Here is a 21,565-nt window from a genome sequence, read left to right on the forward strand (position 1 = left end):
TGGACCCACCTAAGGCTTGCCTGCTGCATGAGACTGTTGCAGATTGTCACCCGAACCCCCAAGGCCAAGATTTCGAAGATGCACTTGAGATGGAATTCCAGCTTGCAGTCTTGGACATCCCTCAAGGCTGTAGCACCCACAACTGGGATGGTGGTGTGCTTAGTGACTGCCGTCACAGAAGAATCCACCTTGGGAATGTTCAGCATTTCTAAACACTCTTCCGGGAGAGGATAGAGCTTCTGCATGGCCCTCCCAATGCAGAGACCTGAATCGGGGGCCTCCCATTCCTGGAGGAGCATCAGCCTATGCATTGGATGGAAGGGAAAGGTACACGGAAAAGCCCTGAGTCCCGCCAGGACCAGGTCCGCTCAAGCCGGCATCGCAGCCGAGAACTCGTCCACTGAGGGCACTCAATCCCCAATTCCTGAGTGATAAAGGGAATAAGGGGCTCCAGTTCCTCCCTCCGGAATAGACGGAGAATTCGGGGGTCATCCCCCTCTAGAGGGGGAGGAGTTTCAGCAAAATCCAGATCCAGGTCTGGGACAGGGAGATCCGGGGGTGGGGAGATCCGGAAGGGGTGGGAACCCCAGGGACCACCCGCACCCGAACAGACCCCTGCGCATCTGGAACCGTGGGAGCGGATGGGACGGCAATTCGAGGAAGTTTAGGAAGAGGGGGGCCAGGGAGGGGGTCCAATTCCTCTTGCAAGCTGGCTAAATAGGATTTGTGCATTAACATCACAAATCCTGTTATATTAGCAGTTTGTATTTACCCCAGGTAGTTATCTTCATGGACCCTAGTTACGTTTAACCCCTGTTCCATGTAATGCTCTTATGCAACCTCTGTTTCAATGTAACCGATGTGATACGTATTTGCTACATGAACACCGGTATAGAAAAATTCAAAATAAATAAATAAGAGCACAAATTCTGAAGAAAAACGAGGTCTGGAACCTCCGGAAGGGGGAGGGGGGGAATGGATGAAGGGGGGTCAGGACCTGCATCCGGAGACTGCATGGGGCTCAAATCGGATTGGGGTGGGAACACTCCAAAAAAATCCGGGTCCTGTGAGTCCTGCTGCCCTGAAACAGGAGCAGCCGAGAAACCCAAAATATCCGCCGTTCCCGCGGTTTGTTGGCCCGGGAACGGTGCGGCCATTCGCTTGTGTGGCCTTGCTCGGGCTCCAGAGGAGATCGCAGCCGCGGAGGGACCCTTCTCCCCCCTCCCCGGAAGACACTTAGAGCAGAGCCTTTCTAGAGAAACTGAATGAAGAATCCCCGCAGGCCAGGCTGAGAGGAGAGCGCGGCATGACCCCGATGCAGAGGAGAAGCAGTAATTAGAATCAGCTGGGCTGCCGGGGCAGAGGCAGGAGACTGAATTCTGCACGCTCCCGACTCTCACAAAAGGCTGCCAAGTTTTTAGTTTCACTTTGGTTCTTATTTTATTTTATTTTTTTAAACAGACAGTGCAGAGGAAAACATGTCCCTGCAGGCAGCTCCGGGGAAAAAGCGTCCTGGTAGAAGAGAGAGAGGCTGTTCAGGGGAAGTGACTGGCACCACCAATTTCACCCCACAGCCAAGGAACACTGGGGATAGGGAGCCTAGGCTATATTACACAAGCGGCAAAGCCCTCCTAGGCCCCCCCCCCCCCAAGAGCGAGGAGACAAACTGTCTCCTGTATGTAAATCAACAGAGTCCAATATACAAAAGATTGAAATCTGGACATTTAAAAGTGAGAAATCTCTTGCAGCTAAAACGGACCCTAGCCACGCCCATCAGCCCGACGTCACTGCAAGGCTAAAGCACTGATCACACCAACGGCTGTGCTGATAGGGAAAAAGGAACTGTGAAAAAAGAAAGAGAATCGCTGGAAAAGCACAAAAGATTGAAATCTGGACATTTAAAAGTGAGGAGAATCGCTTGGAAAAGCACAAAAGATTGAAATCTGGACATTTAAAAGTGAGAAATCTCTTGCAGCTAAAACGGACCCTAGCCACGCCCATCAGCCCGACGTCACTACAAGGTTGGGACAATAAAGCACCAATCCCTTTAGGCGTCGCGCGCCGAAGGGGTGCGCCAAAGGGGTTTACCCCTTTGTGCGCCCCTTCGTGCGCTCCTGAGTGCCGGGATGCCGGGGCGCCACGTAAGGCTTAATATTGGTTTCTAACAAAATGTATTTTAGTTTTCTTCAGCAATGACTATTGGAGAGCTGGAGATATTAAGGTAGATATCCTTAGCCCCGCTCTCATCCCATGTCTGATGCTCTAGTTAAATGTTAGTATTAATTTAAAGGCGTGTGCTAAATTTTCCTCTCTAATACATTAGAGTCTCATTATTATCATATAGTTTTTTTTTACCCTTTCATAGGGTGCTGTGGGTATGAGAAACCGTAACACCCGTAGCTCCTTGGATAGTAATTGCCGTAATTCAAGTAATAATAAAATGGCTGAAGCCTCAGTTGGAGAGAAAGTTCTCACATCCTTTACAGAAGATGCGTTACAACAGCTTTCACAAAGAGTCACAGAAGCTCTGGAAGCTCGTTTAGATGGTCGTCTTAATAAATTGCAAACTTCTATGGAAGACATTAAGTCAGGATTAGAAGGTCACTCCAAAAAATTAGAAGTAGTAGATACTTTGTCAGATCATAGTGATCGATTAATGGTGGTGGAGCAGCAGGTGATGGAGTTGAAGATTCAGCAACGTGAACTTATCACTAAAATTGAAGTGCAAGAAGACCGTGATCGACGTAACAATATTAAGATTGTTGGTTTACCTGAGACGGTAAAGGATGGAGAACTAAGAGAATTTGTAGAAAATTGGCTTCCATCTAATGTAGGCTTAACTTTTAAAAATGAAAAAATACAATGTGAGAGAGTATATCGAATAGGATCTTTAAGAGAGGGAAATGTCAAGCCACGTCATGTTATGGCTCGTATTTTAAATTTGGAACATAAATCTCAAATACTAAGGGCTTATAGAAAACAGGCTATTTTAGAATATCAGAGTTGCAAAATTTTGTTGTTTAATGATTTTTCTGCTAATACTGCATCACAGCGAAAAGTGTTGGCGCCAGCATGTACGGAACTTCATAAAAGAGGAATAAAGTTTGCTTTATTATATCCAGCAAAACTAAGAATACAACATGAAAACAAAGTTCTACTTATTACTTCCAAAGAAGAAGCAGATCGTTTTATTTTAAAACTACCAAGATATGAAGAACAGAGTATTTGAACTATTCATTCTAAAGCCATTTAACTTAATGAAACAGTTTTGGATCTAACTTTCATTGTTATAATAACTTCTGTTGTTGTTTACTTCAGGGAGGGAGCGGGGTTGGAAAGTAGTTGTTTTAATCCTATCTTCCTTTAAGGAGATGGGGGTATATTATATGTTACTAGGTTTAATGTATAATTTCGATAAAAGTATAACTGAAATGGATGATTGGAGTGCTTGTTTGTTTGTATGGTATAATAAGAATGTATGTAATTGGGAAATTATAGGAATGCATGAGGAACCTCCATGGTGTATGTGGTACAAATATTCAGGGGCCCAGGCTGGGAGGCCTTTGAAATTGGCAAATTATTGTTTCTTAATTAAAGGTTCTATAAATAAATATTGCAAATGACAATGGTTAAAATTGTTTCTTTAAATGTGAATGGCCTTCACTCACCAATAAAGAGGAAAAAAATACTAAGTATGTTTAAGCGTATGAATACGCAAGTAGCCTTTTTACAAGAAACACATTTGAATGATATAGAACATAATAAATTGCAACGAGAATGGGTAGGTCAGTGTTTTTATTCCTCTTTTACTACTAGGAAGTGTGGAGTAGCCATTCTCATTCATAAAAATTTGCTATTTCAATATGAACAAACTATACATGATCCTGATGGGATATTTGTTATAGTAGTTGGTAAATTACATCAACAGAGATTGGTATTTTGCAATATTTATGCACCAAATTTATATTCTCAAGTTTTTTTTCTATCCTTGGTGAGGTTGCTTACTGATTTTTCTGATGGTCGTCTTGTTATAGGTGGTGATTTTAATGTTGTAGCTAATAAACAACTTGATAATTATCCATCTAAACCTATGTTGCTACGGGATCAACATACAGGTATTAATTTGCTGTGCCATGAATTACAGCTTTTGGATGTCTGGCGTGTATTGCATCCTAATGATTTGGAATTTACATTTTTCTCTAATCCTCATCAAACATATTCTCGCCTTGATTATTTATTAGTATCAGATCAATGTTTTCAAACAGTGGTTGATGCTTCTATAGGGGCTATTTCTATTTCGGATCATGCTCCAATAACAGTCAAGTTGCAATGTGGCATCCCTTATCATTCTCCATTTTCATGGCGTTTGCGTCCTGATTTATATTTAGACAAAATATTTCATAAATATTTACAAGATTGCTGGAAAGAATTTTTAGAATTTAATGATAAACAGGATGTTTCTCCCGCAACGCTATGGGATGCGGGAAAAACAGTTATGAGGGGAGCTATAATTGCATATGTGGCAAAGCGAAATAAAAGGTGTAATGCTGAAATATTGAGGTTAACATCTGTTCTGAAAACAGCACAAATGCAACATATGTTGGATATGACTAATGATACCAAGGCACAAGTCGATAGAATTAGAGAGGCCCTTAATACTTTATTACATCAGAGAGCTTCTAAATCGCTACGATACTATCGCTATCAATTATATAAGCATGGTAATCGTACTAGTCGTTTAATGTCGCATCTTATCCGTCCTAAAAGAAATCGTACATCTGTAGTTGGTATTCGAGATAGTCAGGGTTTATATCAGACTGCACCTGGAAAAATTGCTACTAGGTTTCTTGAATATTATGCAGCCTTGTATGGTCATAAACCTATGAATTTGGAAGTAGCAGAAAACCTTTTTCAATTACTTGGCCTCAAGTTTCTAGAGATCAGGTATTGGCAATGAATACTCCTATAACTGAACAGGAAATTTATTCGGTAATTCAATCAATTAAATTGGGTAAAGCAGCAGGTCAGGATGGTTTAGGATCTGAGTTTTATAAAATTCTGAAATTTATTGTTTTAAAACCTTTACAAAAATATTATACTGGAATGTTAATTGACAAACATATTGCTGTATCATCTAATCAGTCAACTATTGTTGTTCTTCCTAAACCAGGTAAAGATCCCCTGGAAGTAGGTTCATATCGTCCAATATCTTTAATTAATGTGGATATAAAAATTTTGTCTGCAATTTTGGCATCTCGTTTAAATCAAATTTTACCTTCTCTCATTCATGAAGATCAAACTGGCTTTGTTAAAGGTCGTCAGGGGGGTACGTAATGTTCGGCGTCTTATTGCCACATTAAGTTATCAACCAAAAGCAGAATCATTAATTCTTAGTCTGGATGCTGAAAAGGCTTTTGATTCTCTATCTTGGGAATATACGATACTCCCTCAAGATTTACAAGCTGGTTTGATTGATTCTGGTTATAAACATGACTGGTCTTAAATGGAGGTTTATGTAATAAGAAATGTATGAATGTAATGTATGAATGTTGTGTTGAATGTGGTGTGCTTTTAAATGGATGAAAGATAATGTATGATTGTGGTTGGGGATATTTGTTGTTTGATGGTTATTTAATTTGATATTGTATTTTTATTGTATTTTTGTAAGTTGTCTTATTTTTGTATTTAAAAATATAATAAAAATTATTTTGAAAAAAAAAAAATTGATAAATAATAAACACTTGCTTAATCCAATAAGTTTAGAGAAGAAAGAAAACCCCAAAACAGGGGCTAAGCAAAAAAAACAGGGAACCGCAGGGTGAGCTGTTGCATCTGCTGGAGACAGACAAATACTGAAGGGCTGCAGGGTAGGCTCTGAACTGATATAGTATACCCTTTCAGTTTTGGTCTGTCTCCATCTGCTGGACAGGAGGCTCAACCCATGGTCTGGACTGATCCAGGTACGTACAAGGAATGGGGTTTTGTATACAAGTCGTTCCAGTATTATGAAGATGTAAAGCCTGTAAGTTATTTGGCAGTCTTGCAATGTAGCTTGAGCAAGAGCAGATAATATTTCTCCCTGCAGATGAAGAGAGGGTGGGGGTCACTCCAGGCAGTTAATGTGCTTATTTATATTTTGATAAATGAATGATGGCATCTATGAAAATCTTGTCACTAAATATAAAGGGTTTAAATAGCCCCCAAAAGTGCCAGCTTCTCAGGGCAGATCGTCAGACATGGGAGGATCATTTTTCTTCAGGAGACCCACTTGAAAAACCACTTTTAGTATCTGCTACTCAGTTTTTTGCTGCAGCCCCATATACTGCTAAATATGCCTGTATGGGAATATTACTCCATAAGGGGTTCAAGGACACAATAGTAAAAACTAGAGAGCATGGCTTGGACAGGATACTTATGGTCCAGTTTAGCCTGGAAGGGGTTCTGTATTCATTGATTAATATATATGCTCTACCTGAAGGCAGCAAAGATTTTTTTTTAAAAAGCCTTAAGGATTTCATTTTGACCAAAGGGAAAGGATTTTTAATAGTAGCGGGAGATTTTAATATCACCATTTCTCCGCAATTAGACAACTCAAGGGGTAGCGGGAGTGCTGGGTCCAAAGCACTCAGGGGAGAGATTAAAAAGCTAATAAAAAAAAAGGGGGGGGGGGGATCTTGTAGATGCTCTATACCCATCTGCTAGGAATTATACTTTTTATTCGCCACCACATAAAATCTATTCTAGAACAGATTATTTTCTCATAGAGAAATTACTGGTAGGGCTATTTTCTTTAGCAGGTATAGATGCCATCTCATGGTCTGATCATGCTCCTATTTGGATCTTGTTAAAGTATTCAAGTTCAGAGGAAGGCAGAAGGTTCTGGAAATTGAATGATACTCTGCTGGCTGATGATCATTTCTGCATTCAGATGCAGCGTGAAATACAGGAATATATAGAATTTAACGACCAGGATGACATTAATCCAACACTGCTTTGGGATAGCTTGAAAGCAGTCTTGCATGGTAAATTCATTTCCAGAGCCTCTTTCATTAAAAAGCAGAAATCAGACCAAAAGAGGCGAATAACGACTGAGCTATTGAGGGTGGAAGCCCAGCATAAAGTAACCCTGTCAGAGACCATATATAGACAGATATCACAGTTATGAGACCAAATCCAGGCAATAGACCTCGACCAGGTAGCGTTTCAATTACAGATGACACAGCAGGAATTTTATGAGTGGGCCAATAAAGCAAGTCACCTGTTAGCAAGGCAATTAAAGAAAAGGACAGTCCAGCAAGATGAACTAAAGTTAAAATCGGATTTGGGGGAGATATCACTACCACACGAAATTCATCAACAATTCACCAAGTTTTATGGTACGCTTTACAAGACTAATAAGGGATTATGGATGAAAGCCTTACTCAATACCTTCAGGGAGCTGAGCTGCCATTCCTAACGGAAGAAGAGCAGCAATTCATTGATGGTGAAATCAGTTTAATATGGTAATCAAGGATCTTAAAGTAAATAAATCTCTTTGTTTGGACAGGTATACGGCTGCTTTTTACAAAAGGTTTTCTCCAGATTTAATGCCCATTTTTATTGAAATGGTTTAATTTTTTGCGAATAGGTCACCATTTATTTCCAGGATCCAATACAGTGGGAATTACAGTAATAGCAAAACCCGGTCGCAACCCCACACTTTGCAGGTCATACCACCCTATATCCTTAATAAACAAACAGACCAACATTTTAGCAAAGATTTTGGCTAATCGTATGACTCGGTTCATCGCTAGGGTGATACACCACGATCAATCAGGATTCATTCCTGGATGAATGACATCAGATAATGTGAGAAAAATTATAGGATCTAATTTGGGGGTGCGAAAACAACAATCCGACTGTTCTTCTCTCGATAGGTGCGGAGAAGGCTTTCAATCTGGTCCATTGGCCATTTCTGTTTAAAGTGCTGGAAAAAATGAAATTTGGGTCCCACTTTTTAAATTGGTTACGCCAACTGTATTCTAACCCAGAGGCACGAGAAAAGGTCAACAGGTCATACTCGCCCACCTTCCCGATTCAACGAGTGACAAGGCAGGGCTGTCCCATGTCACCCCTATTTGCGCTGTTTCTGTGACCTTTGGCGACATATCAGGCAATCTGAGCAAATTACAAGAGTACGGGTGGGGGATTGTGAGTTTAAAGTTTCGCTTTATGCCGGTATTATTTACTCTCACAGACCCCAATAACTCATTAGAGAAAGTAATCACAGCGCTGGGTGATTTCAGTGAGGTCTCAGGATTCAGACTAAATTTAGAAAAGTCAGAAATCTTAAATGTCTCTGTTTCTAAAGATCAGCTTCTTACATTGAAGCAAAAGTTATCCTTTAAATGGGCTACTAAATCCATTAAATATTTGGGTGTACGAAGAGCTTTTCTATTTAAAATTTTTACCTCTTATAAAGTCTCTAGCCCAGGATTTGGACACCTGGTCAGGCTTTACTCTCTCCTGGTCGGGCAGAATGGCCTCCATTAAAATGAACTTAATCCCACAACTCAACTACCTTTTTCAATCACTGCCAACATATCTATCCACAGACATATTGAAAAGCTTACAAAGGAGAATCTTTGCTTTATTTGGAAGCGCAAACCCCCATGGATTAAGAGATCTGTCTCATATAAACATAAATTACAAGGGGGATTGAGCGTGCCGAATATCTCCTGGTACTATACTGCGGCACAGCTCAGAGCTATTGTGGATTGGCACAAACTGAAGAGAGCAATGGCTTGGCTCGAATCTGAGATGGTGGAGGGATCCCCCTTCGCTTTCTGGTATGGCAACCACGTTCAACATGGTCCCCTATAAAAAAAAGTTGGCCTCCTTCGGTCAGCACTACAATGAGACTCTGGTCTCACTGGAAATTCAAACTAGTAGGTTCTAGTAGGAATTTTTTCAAGACTGGTATTAATTTCAATGTCTCCCACGGGGCGATTCCTATCTTCCTACAAACATTGGATAGTTAAGGGGTAGAGACTTTTGAAAAACTATGGGGTGACCAAAGAATAATCTCTTTCCACGAACTGCAAGAAATATTTCAGCTGGACTCCAGGGAAATTTTCCATTATTTGCAGGTTCGACATTTTTTTAACGACTGAGAAAGTGGAAAATGATCTATTATTAGGAAAAACCCAAGTCGAACACTGGTGCGATCAGGCGAACTCCCTGAAAAAGACTCTCTCTCTTATATACCGGTTCCTTAACCAGGACCCAATTGGGAAAACCTCTTATGTGAACCATTAACACAGTTCCAGAGCTACCACATTCATGAAGGTGATGTAATAAAAGCCTTCACAGTCCTCCCCTATTTAATTTCCTTGCTTTTCGCCCAAGTTATACAAACCCTATTCTCTATACTTGCTTCACCCATTTTATGTTTTCCAGGTTATTTCTTCCCTGTTCTTTGTTTTATCCAGGTTATTATTCCCTGTTCATTGTAAAACAAGACTTTGTCTGTTATTTTGCTGGTTGTAATGTAAACCGAAGTGATAATTAATCTTGTTAATTGAACCTCGGTATATAAAAGTTATAATAAATAAATAAATAAATAAATAAATAAATGTAAAGGCTTGGGTACAAGATTTGGGGAAAGAGCTTTCAGAAGAGTCATGGGATCTAATTTACGGTACTTAAATGTTAAACTGTGTTCTATCTCCGCCCTCTTAAAGGAAAATAGCTATAAGACTATGTTGAGGTGGTATAATTCTCCAGAAAGGATCGCCAGGTTTGCTCCGTCTTATACAAACAGTTGTTGGAAAGGTTGCGGGAGCCTTGGAACTTACTTCCACATGTGGTGGCAATGTCCAAGAATCTGATCTTTGGAAAATTATATTCACGCTAGTTGGGTTGATGTTAGACCCCAATCCGTAACAACCATTGTTAAATGTTCCACTTGATAAGACAGATTCAGTGAACTCCCTATTCCAACAAATAATGCTGGCAACGCGTTGTGCTTTAGCGTACAGATGGAAGTCCGAGATGATCCCTATGATCGAAGAGGTAAAACAGAGGATGAATAAGATATGTTTCTTACCTAAACTGACTGCCATAAAGAATAAGACCTTAACTAAATATTATAACATTTGGTCACCCTGGATTGATGATAAAAAATTAATTATAGGCCCTATATAAATGCTATTTAGTGCATACTATGATGTATTTTTTTTATGTATTATGCCAGACTGTACGGCTAATGCTGTGATTGGACTTGGTGATACTCCAGGAGTATAGGTGAGGAATAAGACTGTATGGGGGGAGGGTTAGAAGTGGGACTAGATTAAGGGGATTAAAGAAAATGATGGACAAATCGAGAATGGTTGGTGAAGTCACAAACATGTTTATTAGGAAAGATTGTATAGTACTTGCTTTACTTTGACCTCTGATTATCTGTATTTTGTACTCTGTTTAATTTTGTGTATCAATAAAAATTACAATTTGGAAAAAGAAGGAATGCGCACAAAACTGATGGTACGCGCACATTCAGGTGGGCGCCCATATGCGCGCATACCATCTTTTTTGTGCATGTACAATCCGATTGCGAGATATGTTCACACAGGCCGAAACAAATGAAACGAATGGACTAAAAAGACCAACAAATGCACATCCCTAATACACACACAAAATATAAAAAGTATTTTTGCTTTCAAAATACATCACATGTAAAGTACTACAGAAAAATCTGACATTACAGCAATTAGCAAATTGAGCCTGCTTTACCAGTGCATGCTGGATCACTTGACAAAATACCTGAAATGGCAGTATAGAATTATAGCTTGGATTTACAATGTGCTTTTCAGGTAAAGAAAAGACCTAGTGTCAATAACATCTAATGCTTCAGAAGCATGCATGCAGTCACCTATGGGGTAGACAAACAGATTGTTTAATATTTTGTGCAGATCATATTAAAAAAGTAACAGGTTAATATTACTACCCAATTTAGTGAGCTAAACAAAAGCACATGGTAATACAATGACTGCAAAGTCAGCAGTGGGGAGAAGACTTCAATACATGTCCCAGGATTCCTTCCAATCCCAAGTTAAATGCATTCACCAGTAGAAAGCATCTTCTCCCTTACTGGCTGTGTGTGGCTTGAGTGTGCAAAAGACTGGCTCAGTAACTGCTAAATCTGGACAATTGTTTTTCAAAAGTGTAGTGTTCTATCAGTCACAGAAAGAGGGGAACAAGGATAAGAGAAGTAGGGCTTTGCTATGTCCCAATGGGTTGATCTAGACACATCCCTATCTGATCCTTCTCCTTGCTGCAAACATGTCTATTCCATCTCATATGGCTGCTGTCAGTGCAGACAGAGCACTAGAGCAAATGGTAACTAGACAGATGATTTGAAACTGTGCATAACCCAACGAAAACCAGCACACACAAAACGGGGGGGAAAGAATACATGGAAAAATGGGATGCATACTTGGATCAGGTACAAGTCAACACTTACTTGATTAATCTCATTGGTTAGCTGCGATAGAATGGTCACTCCTATGATGCAGTGCTCAACACTGTCCTACAAGGGGAGTGACCACAGTAAGTTTACAAGAAGCTAATATATGCTTTCATAATATTACTAGTTGCATCTGCTTTGAATCTGTTCAAGACTTTTTCCAGTTCAAAAATTAGTAGTATTCATTCTAAAGCCAAAACTCTGAAGTTTTGCAAATGCTTATGGAACTGAGCTAATACATAAAAATTCATCCCATTATCCCTGGCAGAATTTGTAAGATGTGTAGCATTTTAAGAAAACATGAGTGATCAGACAAAACACATATAGGAAAATTGGTTCTTATCTGCTAATTTTCGTTCCTCTAGTACAGTGATGGCTAATCTATGACACACGTGTCAGAGGTGACACGCCGAGACTTTTTGCTGACACGCGCAGCGTTTCGAGGACTATCGGGAATTTTTTTTTAATCGGCTGCGCCGATCCTTTAAAACTAGTTTTTTAGTATCCCCCCACCCTCCGGACCCCTCCACCCCCCCACCCTCCCCAATGCCCCCGGGCGCAGCGACAGGCAGATAGGCAGGGCCGCGGCCCAAAGAAAAAGATCACGTTTAAACGCGCTGATGCTCCTCCTCCTTCCTGCCTGTGCGGCCCCGGAAGTAAACGTTGCCTGAGCCACGTGGGCTGGAAGGAGGTGAAGCATCGGCGCGTGCAGAAGAGGAGCAACGCTTGCGTTTACGGGCAGCTGCAAATCCCAAGTCGCAGCGGCCCGAGAAGAGGAAGAGGCCTGGTAGCAGGGCTGCCGCAGAGCCCATCCTGCGACGACCGGCGAAGAGGAGGCCCAGAGGTGAGAGAGAAGCCGAGGGTCTGTAGAGGGTGTGTGTGTGTGCGCGTGTATGAGATGAGTTGAGAGATTGTGTGTGAGAGTGAGGACCTGAATGTTTGCAGAGACGGCATGTGCTTGAGCAAGACAGCATGTGGGAGTGAGAGCCTGTGCTTGAGCAAGACAGCATGTGGGAGTGAGAGAGAGCCTGTGTGTGTGAGTCAGACAGCATGTGCCAGTGAGAGACTGTGTGTGTGTGTGAGAGAGAGAAATGCATGTGAGAATGAGAACCTGTGTGTTTGAGGGAAGAAGATGGAGAGAAAAGAAACAGAAAAAAAGACAATATAAAAGGAATTGGCAAAAAAAAAAAGAAAGGGAAGGTGGGAAAAAAAGCCTGTGACCAACCAATTAAAAAATGAAGATCAGACAGCAAAGGTAAAAAACAAAATAAATTACTTTTTATTGATTGGCACATGTAATCTTTGGGAATGTGCAAGAATAGCACTTTCTCTATGCGGATCTCACAATGTACGAGATCAGCATGGAGAAAATGGAAGCCCACGGGGCCTGCACAGAGGAGGCAGCAGAATGGGCTTCAGTGTCAGTAGCAGCAATCGGCATCTCCCCAATAGCCATGCGGCAGCAATGACAGTGGCAGCAGAGGAATGAGAGCGGTTCCGAGGTTGCTGGCTAAAGAGAGGGGGGTCTGCCTTTAGTGTGTGCAGGTGAATGAATGGGACTCTGCATGGGGGTGTATGTGTATGAATGCATGGGTGCCTGCGTGAGAATGAATTGGTGCCTGCCTGGAGGATGGAGCGGGAGTGGTGTGAAAATGAATGGGAGCGTGCGTGTGCGTGAGCCAGTGAGTGTGAGAGCATGAGTGTGTATGAGAAAATCCAGGAGAGTAAGAGTTTGTGGGAGGGGAGGGGGAGAGAGTGCTTTAATTGAAGATTTAGCCAATGAAATTCAGCAACAAAAAAATCACTAAGCAGGTAAGGTAAAGAATTATGGGGCAGATTTTAAATACTTGCGCGAGCGCGAACAAAAGTATGCTGGATTTTATAAGATACGCACGTAGCCGCGCGTATCTTATAAAATCCGGGGTCGGCGCGCACAAGGGGGTGCACATATGTGCAACCTGCGCGCGCCGAGCCCAGCGCGGCCGGCCTGTTCCCTCCGAGGCAGCTCCGATTTCGGAGCGGCCTCGGAGGGAACTTTTCTTCGCCCTCCCCCCACCTTCCCCTCCCTTCCCCTACCTAACCCACCCCCCCCCGGCCCTATCTAAACCCCCCCCCCCTACCTTTGTCGGCAAAGTTACGCCTGCTTTCAGCAGGCGTAACTTTGCACTCGTTGCCGGCAGCCCCGCTCCGTCCTCCGGTCCCAGGGGCTGGTCCGGAGGCCTCGACCACGCCCCCGGGCCAGCACCATGCCCCCGGGCCCGCCCCCAAAACGCCACAGCACGCCCCCTCCCGCCCCTTTTCGAAAGCCCCGGGACTTACGCACATCCCGGGGCTTTACGCGCGCCAGCGGCCTATGCAAAATAGGCGCACAGGTGCGCGAGGGCCCTGCGCGCGTAAATCCAGAAAGATTTACGCGCGCGGCCCTTTTAAAATCCACCCCTATTTGTTTTTGCTTTATTAATAAATACAGAACATATATTAAAATTATAACTTTTTGTTATTAATATTAGAGCCACAAATATCACAAAATTATGGATTTTTCTAGAAGTGACACACCACCCAAGTTATGCTCGGTTTTTTTTATGAATTTTGACACACTGAGCGCAAAAGGTTGGCTATCACTGCTCTAGTACCACAGATCAGTCCAGACTCCCGGGTTTTGCCTCCCTTCCAGTAGATGGCGACAGAGAAAGTTTTGTAGACACCACCTCTTAAACCTGGTGAGCCACCTGCATCACCTCAGTATTAAAAAACAGTACTCAAGCAGAAACCTGTGCCAGTCTTCAGATTTACTGAGAACTATTAAAGAAGACAGATCAAGCAGACTCTCCAAAACTCCTCTTCCCGCCGGGTGAGACTCTGGACTGATCTGTGGTACTACAGGAATGAAAATTAGCAGGTAGTAAGAACCAGTTTTCCTTTCCCTGTATGTACCCAGATCGGTCCAGACTCCTGGGATGTACCAAAGCTTCCTAACCTGGGTGGGACTGTGTGAGTCCTGCACGAAGAACACTTCTACCAAAGTTTTCGACATCCAGAGCCTGGATGTCCAATCGGTAGTGTCTGGCAAAGGTATGTAAAGACTTTCAAGTAGCCACCCTGCAAATCTCTTGTGGCAAAACCAGTTGGCACTCTGCCCAGGAGACAGACTGCGAAAGGGTAGAATGATCTCTTAACTCCTCTGGGACAGGACAACCGCAACAGATATGTGGATCCAATGGCCTCCTTCAACAAAAGTGCTATTGTGGCCATTGACGCTTTTTGACCCTTTTTTGCACCACTCTATAGCACAAAAAGGTGATCTGACAGCCAAAAACCATTCGTGACCTCTACATACTGCAACAAGGCATGATATCCAGATGTCTCAATTCCCTTGCATGAGGCATTATCAATCTCCACATTTGTAAAGGCTGGAAGCCCCACTGACTGACTTAAGTGGAACGCTGAAAATACCTTTGACAGAAAGGACAGAACCGTCCTCAGCGAAACTCTGCAGACCGAAATCTGCAAAAAGGTTCCCTGCAAGACAGGGCTTGAAGCTCAGACACACTTCTGGCTGAACAAATTGCTACCAAGAAAACCACTTTGAGAGTCAAATCTTTTATGGTGGCCCTCTTAAGAGGCTCAAACGGCACCTCACACATACCCCTGAGGACCAAATTAAGGCTCCAAGAAAGACACACCTTACGAACAGGGGGTTCAAATGTTTTGCCCTGCAAAGAAAACACAATACATCCGGATGCGCAGCCACAGTTTCTCCATGAATCTTGCCCCGTAAGCAGCTCAAGGCTGACACCTGCACTCTCAGGGAACTAAGAGACAAACCTTTCATTAGACCTCTCTGCAAAAAAGCCAGAATCTGCGCCACTGATGCTTACTGAGGAATAACCCTCTGCTCCATATACCAAGTCTCGAAGACTCTCCAAACACGGACATATGCCAAGGAAGTAGAGGTCTTGTGAGCTCGCAGCAGAGTAGAAATAACATCCTCTGGATATCTTTTCTTCCTTAGTTGCCTCCTTTCAAAAGCCAAGCCACTAGACAAAAGCGATCTGATTGATCTGAAAATATAGGGCCCTATCTTAAAAGAGTTGGTAGATGGCCCAGCCTCAGGGGGGCCCATCCACCACTAGGTTGACCAGATCCACAAATCAAGGCCTTCGCAACCTGAGTGGACCTCTATTCTCCTTACAACCTAGCCCACCAGAGGCCAAGGAGGAAACACATAGATCAGAATGTCATGTGGCCAAGGGAGCACCAGGGCATCGACCCCTCCACTCTGTGCTCTCTTCTGTGACTGAAGAAACATGGTGCCTTGGCATTCCTCTGAGTTGCCATCAGATCCATGTGAGAAGTGCCCTATCTGCGAGAAATGCAGGCTACTGCATTCTCTGATAGCTCCCATTCCCCGGGATCCAACCACTGCCAACTGAGAAAAATCGCTTGCACACTGTCAGACCCCGCTATGTGCGATGACACTATCAAGGCCAAATGCTGCTCCGCCCAGGTCACCAGCATCTCCGCTTTCAGAGCTACCAGCCGACTCTTGGTTCCTCTGACGATTGATGTAGGCCACCGCCATCGCATTGTCTGTCAGGACTGACTGTCCGGTTGTGCAGAAGGGGAAGAAACATTTCCAAAGCCAACTGCACCACCATCTCTAGATGATTGATGGACCAAGTTGCTTCCTCCTGAGGAGTGTGCCTGAACAGAAAACCAACATGTAGAAAAGAAACTGACCCAGAATCCCCTGGTTCTTAGCCTACCTTGGCTGCAAGAACTAAGTGACTTATTGAGAATGACTTGCAGAATTCCTAGGACATCTGGACAGGCAGTCAAGTTGGCTCCACATGACGCCTAATCATAGGGTCACAAAGCAGAAGCCAACAGAGGGACCTTCAGGCTATCCTGTCACAACAGAGGCACTCTTTCTCAGGGGTTTCTATAAACACAGCCACAGATGTGTTAATTACCCTGACCAGCAAGATTCTAAAAGAACAAAAAAGACTATCCAAAGAGTGATGGTAAATGGGACCCACCTGGGAGAAATACTCAGGGGTAGCTAAGGATGATCTTATCATGCTGTTGACATGACAACCTATGTAAATGATTCTTTGGGCAGTCACACAATGCTAGAATCTTCTATAATATTGTATGTTATCTATAAAAGAAGGATCACTTCCTGTATACGAGATGCTGGTAGTCAGTTTGTCAGAGGCATGGCATCAGCATCTCCAAGAATACTTATATTGTTCAATAAAAAATTATGCTTTCTACCAAAATCTAAGTGTTCTTCTCTCCCTGGCCATAAGCGTTATAAAAAATGGCGTGGCGCTTAACACTCCGTCGATCATCAGCCCTGTACTAACTAGGAATGACACATAGCCCCAACCGGTGAGACTGGCGTCGGTAGTCACTACCATCCATTGAGACATTTCGAGGTCCACCCCATGCCCCAAGTGGTCCCAGGCAAGCCACCAGTCAAGACGGGACCTGGCGAATTCTGTAAGCAGCAGCGGGAGATAAAACAGCTCTGATATCTGATCCCAGCGGGTTAGCAACGCTTTCTGTAGAGGTCTCATATGAGCAAACGCTCACAGGATGAGCTCCAAAGTCGAAGCCATAGAACCAAGGACCTGCAAGCAATACCAGACCATGGGCACTTGGATATCCAACAGGTGCCGAACCTGTGCCCACAGTTTGAAAATCTGCTCCTCCGTGAGAAAGACCTTGCCCACACGGATATCGAAGCGCACACCCAACAACTCCAGAACCTGTGAAGGAAAAAGGTGGCTTTTGGCCAGATTCATAACCCAGCCCAAGGATCTCAAGTGGTGCAAGACAACTTCCACCACCTGTCTGCAAAGGTCCTCCGACTTCACTCGGATGAGCCAGTCGTCCAGATATGGATGAACCAGCACCCTTCTCCTTTCTGAGGGCTGCCACTACCACCACCATCACTTTGGTGAAAGTCCTTGAAGCCGTGGCTAGGCCGAATGGAAGAGCTCAAAACTGAAAATGCTTTCGAGAATCATGAATCTAAGGTATCTTTGATGATCCCGGTGGATACCAATGTGCAAATACGCTTCCGTCAAATCCAGGGAAGCCAAGAATCCCCCCCCCCCCCCCCCCCCGCTGCGCACCACCGCTGTGATAGACCAGAAAGTCTCCATCCAGAAACATGGAACCTAAATACCTCCTTACCAGTCTAAACCTAATCCTCAATGCTTCAAAAACTGAATTCTTACTTATATCCCCAGAAAACAACATCACTTCAAACCCACCAGCCAACCTTCAAACCTCTCACATAAGAGACCTAGGAGCTATCATAGACAACCGTCTTAACCTAAAATCATTCATCAACCAAACTACCAAAGATTGTTTCCACAAATTACATGTCCTTAAAAGAATTAAGCCACTCTTCCACTCGCAGGACTTCAAAACAATTTTACAAGCAATAACCTTCTCTAAGATAGATTATTGTAACTATTTTATTAGGACTCCCTGCATCCCATACCAAACCGCTACAGATGGTTCAGAATACAGCAGTCAGAATCCTGACAAACTCTAGGAGAATTGACCACATCTCCCCAATTCTCGAAAAACTTCATTGGCTGCCAATACACTACAGAATCATGTACAAGGCCATCACCACCATTTACAAAGTCATCCATCACCAAGCTCTGCTCAACTTACAAATTCCTTTCAAAAAACATACATCCTCTAGACCCATTAGAGTCTTATAAAGAATCACTTCATGTTCCTCACGCCAAAACCTTTCAACACAAATCCCTCAAAGACAGAGCATTCTCAACAGCAGGACCACCTCTACGGAACTCCATCCCATCTGACCTGCGACAGGAACCATGCCTACCAACGTTCAGGAAAAAGCTGAAAACATGGCTTTTTAAAAAAGCTTATCCAGACCTCAACTGATCCTTACCTTCCAGCCACTTATTATCAGACATTACAAACTTTGTTAACAATTTGCTTTCAGTTAATCTCCTTCTTCTCTCCCCTCAGCTCCCAGTTGTGCACTTCCCTGTTTTAATGTAACTGCAATTTTCTAACTATGCACTTGTTATAATTTTTTAGTTCTCTGTATATCTCACACCCTGTTTATTGTAAACCGGCATGATGTGATACCTGTCATGAACGCCGGTATAATTAAAAACACTAAATAAATAAATAAAGGTAAAGATGGAAAACACTTTTCACTTAACAGAAATAAAAATACAATAAAAGAGTCAAAAGAAAACTCACATAGCAACCTTATACAGATAAAAAGGACCAACAACTCAAATAAATCCACCTTAAACAACATGTTAATGTTAGCATTCTTCCTAGTAAATGCACAATCAGTAGCAAAAAAATTCCCAATCGTCACAGACCTGCTATAATGACAATAAACCAAACTTCATTGCAATAACAATCATGGCTAAAAAAAAATCAGATGTAGTTCTAAAAAATCAAATAGCACATAGAAATTATGAAGTTTTCTCAGTACCCAGAATAAATAAGCGAGGAGGTGGGCTCTTATTAATTATTGAAAAAAACCTTTAAATGTAAATTAATCCCAATAACTCCCCCTACAAATCATGAAATCGCCATCTTTGACACTAACATACAAATATGCCTCATCTACTGTCCTCCCACCCTCCTTGAATTAAATATCTCACCACTAATCGAGTTTCTTACAACACACAAACATATCTAAACCCTCCATAGTGCTAGGTGACTTTAATCTTCACATGGACGTCCACCTGTTAACTGATACATGCCAGACACTGTTAGACACTATGACAGCATTAGGCTTCTCATTAATAACAGACAACTCAACACACAAAGCTGGACACTCAATCTCACCTTCATCAACCACAAATGTTTAGAACATGTTAAAACTGACTACACTCAAATACCTTGGTCAGACCATTTCCTGATTCATTCCAATGTTAAATTCCTTAAACCACAAACCGATAGAATTCAAGTACCATCCACCCTATAATATTGAAAAACTAAAAGAAACTAAAGGAAAAACTCACAAATATTGACTACAATAACTGCAGCTCCGCAATGGAAGCATGGTTTGACTCAACCAAAAGGATAGCAGATGACGTACAAATTCTCTTACCAATCACCGAATCACTAAACAAAACCCTCGAGTTTTGGGACACCTGCTTCAAGTCCATAAACAGCCTTCTATCAAGCCTCAACTTGATCCTGAACACAAAAAAGACGGAATACCTACTCATCTCGCACGACGGCAATTTCACACAGCGCAACCCCCTCCCTGCTACCCTTCCCACTTTCTCCTCCCAAGTCAGAAACTTGGGAGTCCTCATGGATAAACAACTTAACTTCAAAAGCTTCATCAACAACACTACCAAGGACTGCTTTTTCAAACTCCAAGTGTTAAAACGACTCAGACCGCTCCTCCACTTCTACGACTTCCGTACAGTACTTCAGGCAATCATTTTCTCAAAAATAGACTATGGCAATTCTCTTCTGATCGGCCTCCCTGCAAATACTATCAAGCCTTTACAGATGGTGCAGAATGCCGCTGCCAGGATTCTAACCAGATCCAATAAATGGGACCACATCACCCCCATCCTGAAGACCCTCCACTGGCTCCCTATCAATTACAGAATCCTGTTCAAAACTTTAACCATCACCCACAAAGCGATATTCCACATCACACCTTTGGATCTCAAGTTCCCTCTTAGACTGCACTTACCATCCAGGCTGGTAAGAGCAGCTTATAAAGACACCCTCCAGGTTCCCTTTCTAAAAACAACTTCAGGAATGAGAGCCCTCTCAGCGTCTGGTCCCAAACACTGGAACTCTCTCCCTCCAGACCTACGGCTAGAACACTGCCCGGTTACTTTTAAGAAAAGACTCAAAACCTGGTTGTTTAATCAGGCATTTCCCTATTCAGATAATCCTCTGAATTAAAACCTGCCCGTTTTTGAGTGGTAATTTAGTCTCTTTCTATCATTTAAATCGCCTTAGTCATAAATCTCATGTCCAGATTTGGCTCCTCCACTTGTTCTCTAAGGTTCATTCATCTAACCCTCTAGCCTTGAATTATTTTGTACAGTGACACCCTTATTTGCCTTTTGCTCCATGACAATAGTTTTGTGCATTCCATTTTTGTATCAACCCCTTCTTCTTCTGCTTCGTAGTCCAAGATCTTAGCCTCAGCTATCACGTGCGTATTATATTTTTCCTCTCCGAAACACTGTTTCATTATAAATTTTAAAAAGTTTTAAATGTCATCTGCTTGTTCATTGGTTAATAATATATTATTCTGTTTGGAATCCAGAGTTCTCTGTAATTGTTCTCAATTGTTCTTTTTGAAATTCTGTTAATGTTCATTGTAATTGCTTGCACTTTTGAAGCACTGTTTTTGTTCAATGTAAACCGAACTGATTTGTACCCCCTACAAGAATTTCAGTATATAAAACTGCTAAATAAATAAATAAATGAAATAAACCCCAAAGTAATGTGTAAAAAAGAAGCGAAACAAGTTAATCCTTGGCACAACGAAAAACTAAAAGATGCAAAAAGAACTCAGGAAAATAGAGAAAAAAATGGAGAAAGCTCAAAACAACTGAAACCCTAACCAAATTCAGAAATCATCTTGCCTTTTACAAAAATTTTATCCTGACCGTTAAAAAAAAAAAAAAAGAATACTACAGCAACAAAATTGAGAAGTTCGCTAACAACCCAAGAACCTTATTCTCCATAGTAGCAAATCTCATCAATGACAAACAAGAATCACCCCTAAGTCTACCAGAATCAAAATGCAACGAAATAGCTAAATTCTTCAGCGACAAAATTACAAACTTAAGATCCAAACATCACCAAACAAGAAATTAAATTGCAAAAAAGAGACGTTACTCAATGGTCCTCATTCACTGAAATATCAGAGCTAGAAGTAGAATCCATACTAAAAAAATCTAAAACCAGCTCCACACAAAATCGACAATACCAACATTTGACATAAAAAAAAGCAGCCATCACAGTCTCCCCAACCTTAGCTAAGATTATAAACCTATCCCT

General features: G+C 42.2%; 1 protein-coding gene across 3 annotated transcripts in view; it reads right to left on the bottom strand.

The window, feature by feature from the left end:
- XPO7 (exportin 7) overlaps positions 1 to 21,565 on the bottom strand; it is a 314,334-nt gene that overhangs the window by 211,510 nt on the left and 81,259 nt on the right. For 2 of the 3 annotated variants that reach the window (XR_003857049.1, XM_029603860.1), the window contains exon 5: positions 11,501 to 11,566. The exons of the other annotated variant lie outside the window; for it this stretch is intronic. Coding sequence is in view for 1 of the 2 variants with exons in the window: in XM_029603860.1 (XP_029459720.1) it covers positions 11,501 to 11,566 (66 nt within the window). In the remaining variant the exon portion in view is untranslated. The remainder of the gene's footprint in view (positions 1 to 11,500; positions 11,567 to 21,565) is intronic. 3 annotated transcript variants of the gene reach the window in all.

The sequence above is a fragment of the Rhinatrema bivittatum genome, chromosome 5, assembly GCF_901001135.1.
Source record: "Rhinatrema bivittatum chromosome 5, aRhiBiv1.1, whole genome shotgun sequence".
Lineage (NCBI taxonomy): Eukaryota > Metazoa > Chordata > Amphibia > Gymnophiona > Rhinatrematidae > Rhinatrema > Rhinatrema bivittatum.